At 39.9% G+C, this 3,174-nt stretch overlaps 1 protein-coding gene across 1 annotated transcript; it reads right to left on the bottom strand.

Annotated features, from left to right (window-relative positions):
• Positions 1 to 306: 306 nt before the first annotated feature.
• Positions 307 to 1,581, bottom strand: LOC308240922 (FUN14 domain-containing protein 2). Its single transcript, XM_080654402.1, has one exon. The coding sequence runs from the start codon at positions 1,533 to 1,535 to the stop codon at positions 1,092 to 1,094; it is 444 nt and encodes a 147-aa protein (XP_080510528.1). The 5' UTR covers positions 1,536 to 1,581; the 3' UTR covers positions 307 to 1,091.
• Between the last annotated feature and the right edge of the window lie 1,593 nt (positions 1,582 to 3,174).

Here is a 3,174-nt window from a genome sequence, read left to right as displayed (position 1 = left end):
CAGTATTGGAATAAATGCTCATATATAATTCAACCCTGTCTCTGCTTAATTGGCTCATGTAGTGACAGGCAGCATGGACCCATTGACTGGTTACATTTGGGACTATGAATTTGTTATTAGAAGTAGAAATTTACCTATAGATGTAGGAATTCATTATTTAAGACTAAGAATGTATCTATAGAACTAGCAATTTATTTTTAAAACTAAGAATCTGTACACTTGAAACAAATATAATATTGTATGTCAACTATAATTTAAAAATAAAAAAATATTTATTTTTTTTTTTTTTTTTTTTTTTTTCCCAGCTAAAGTCATTTATTTGACCATAAATAAATGCTTTGGGAATAGCCATGAGACACATTATCCTGTATGGTGGAAACCCCCCATCCCCAGATAACATCTTAACATCCCAAAATGATTCATTAAGTCTGATTATCCAATGATGTATCTATTGGTTGATTTCCCTAAAGTTTTCCCCACCAAACACCGTATCTTCAGTTCATCATATATGTTTAGCACAAGTTCATTCTACATCCATAACTTTTCAATTATAGCGTTTATGCCACCATTTTGTCAGAATAATTGCAAGTTATAAATACCTCTTTCTGTAATCCAAAGCCAACTAAAAAAGAAAATAGACACCAAAAATCTTTCGTGCTTAAAGGCAAATGTATTCAGTTCCTTTCCATGCCGCACATAATAAGGTATCTATGTGCTTGTTATTCCTGTTCTAATTCAAGTTTGGGGCACCTTTGAGAATCCACTTATCCTCCACAGTGAGCTATATTGCACTGTGTGCTAGTAAGTATCTTATGTCGGGGGGAAAGGAACATTCCTAACCTATAGCTCAGTCAAGTGGGGAGTGTTCTGGGAGGACAGGTAGTCTATTGTCTCTTCCGTTGTTGTCATGAGGCTCACAGTAGGGTCATTATCAGTTCATATCAACAGATGCCTATAGAAGCCATTCAGATATGCTATAGCAGGGAGGAAGGCACAGGAGAAGAGAAGGAGGAGACTTGATGTCCTATGATGGAGTGTAGAGGCTGATCTAGGTACAGAAACCGGGAATAACGGAAACGAGGAAGTCCTCCTTAGGATGCCATGCCAAGCAGAAAACCTCCGAAAAATCCACCAGTCACTAGAACGTTCTTCTTCACAAACGACACCATCTCCTCGGCTTTGCTTTTAACCTCTGTAGGTAAGTGGTTGCTCTTGCGGATCTTCAGCTGTTCCTTGGCCTTCTTCATGTCCTTCTCTACTCGTTGCCAGTCAATTTTGATGTAGCCAGTATGGTTTGCAATCTGAAGGAGAAAAAATCCTCCTCCCACAGCTGTTGCAGCCAACTTTCCAACCTTCTGGAATATGAAACCTGTGCACCATCCAGTGACTCCTCCGATTAACAGCTGTGTTGCGACGCTGTACTTTTCAGCCGAGGGCCCAGTTTCCGGCCCAAACAGCTTGCGCCACCATGGCTGCTTCTTAGCATATTCTGCAAGGTCCAGTGACTCAAAATGCCCTTGAGTGGACGCGGCCATTTCGGCGAGCTGGTCTCGCGATGATATGCGCGGCAGCTCGGCGCCAAACGACAAGGAGTGGCGCGCAGGCGTCGGCGTGAGCTGGTTTCCGGCACCAATAAAAAAATATTTAAAGTTATGATAAGAAAACTAAGAATTTAAATTTAGATATAGTAATTTATCTTTACAACTAGGTATTCATCTTTACATGTAAGAATTCAGTTTTTGAAACTAGGAATTCAGCCTTTGGAACTAGAAATTTATCTTTAGAACTAGGAATTTATAGTTATAACTAATAATATAGCTTTAGATATAGGAATTTAATCATTGGAACTAGGAATTTATCTGTAGATCTAAAATTCATTCTTTGAAACTAAGAATTTAGTCTTTGGAACTAGGAATTCAGTCTTTGGAACTAGAAATGTATCTTTAGAACTAGGAATTTATCTTTAGATCTAGGAATTCAGTCCTTGGATCTAGAAATTTATCTTTAGAACTAGGAACTGTTAACATAAAAGACCATTGAAACCTGTAAAGAATTTTTGTGAGTTTATTTGAACCAAACTGTCAACATATGCCAGAAAGCAGAACCTCAACAAATTGAGATAATGCTCCAGAGAATGGCAGGTTACATCTGTATTTGATACTGAATTTTTGGACTGGAACCCAGATTCTTTGTCTGCCGGAATCGAAGAATGAATCCACAGACAGAAAGTGGTATAGCAAAGGTGGAAATTTATTTATTTATTTTTTAATATATTTTATTGATTTTTTACAGAGAGGAAGGAAGAGGGATAGATAGTCAGAAACATCGATGAGAGAGAAACATCGATCAGCTGCCTCTTGCACACCTCCTACTGGCGATGTGCCCGCAACCAAGGTACATGCCCTTGACCGGAATCGAACCTGGGACCTTTCAGTCCGCAGGCTGACGCTCTTCCACTGAGCCAAACCGGTTTTGGCCAAAGGTGGAAATTTATTGAAGAGCAAGTATATACTCCCACATGGGAAGAGAGAAGAGTCCCACAGAACTAACTCCCAAGTAGGGAGGGGGAAAAGTCCCACTAGGTTCCTTTCCCTATGGCTTATAAAGGCTGCAGATCCTGGTGCCTGATATCCCCTCTGATTGGTCACTATTTTGTTAAACTGGTTACTATAGTAACTCCTGGGCTCAAAGGTTGAACCTCACATAGGACATGTGAAGGTCTCCCCACTCCTTCCTTATTGTTTCCCTATACCCTTTGGGCTTTCTTCTTCTCCTTCTGAATGAAGGGCTTCCTTCTCTTTACTTTGTAAATATAGACCTTTCTTGGCTACTTCCAGTTCCCTTGTCTTATGTAAATGCAACTGTTGCTGCTCCCTTGTCTTATGGAGACGTGACTGCACCTGGCTTCCTTGTGTTATGAAAATGTACATTCTCCCAGACTGCAGCCCCGCACTTTTCCATGGACCCCAATTCTAAAAAATCCCTAAGCCTGCCTATGTCCCCCTAAAATTCCTGCTTCATATTTATACATTACAATCAAAGGAAAGGGATGTAGGTGGGTTACATGAAATTCATTGATGGTAGATTAAGGAGGTGGGATAAAGCAAAGCGGGGAAACCTCTGGGATAGGGTAAAAAGTGAAATGATGGACATATGCTTCTTTTACATAGATGG

Source organism: Plecotus auritus (genome assembly GCF_963455305.1).
Source record: "Plecotus auritus genome assembly, chromosome: 2".
NCBI classification, from domain to species: Eukaryota; Metazoa; Chordata; class Mammalia; order Chiroptera; family Vespertilionidae; genus Plecotus; species Plecotus auritus.
The sequence above is the reverse complement of the archived record's forward strand: the minus strand, read 5'-3'. Positions and strand labels throughout refer to the sequence as shown.

Bases quoted from the DNA above. Each gene is read 5' to 3' on its own strand.
- LOC308240922 (XM_080654402.1), bottom strand. From the start codon at position 1,535: ATGGCCGCGTCCACTCAAGGGCATTTTGAGTCACTGGACCTTGCAGAA.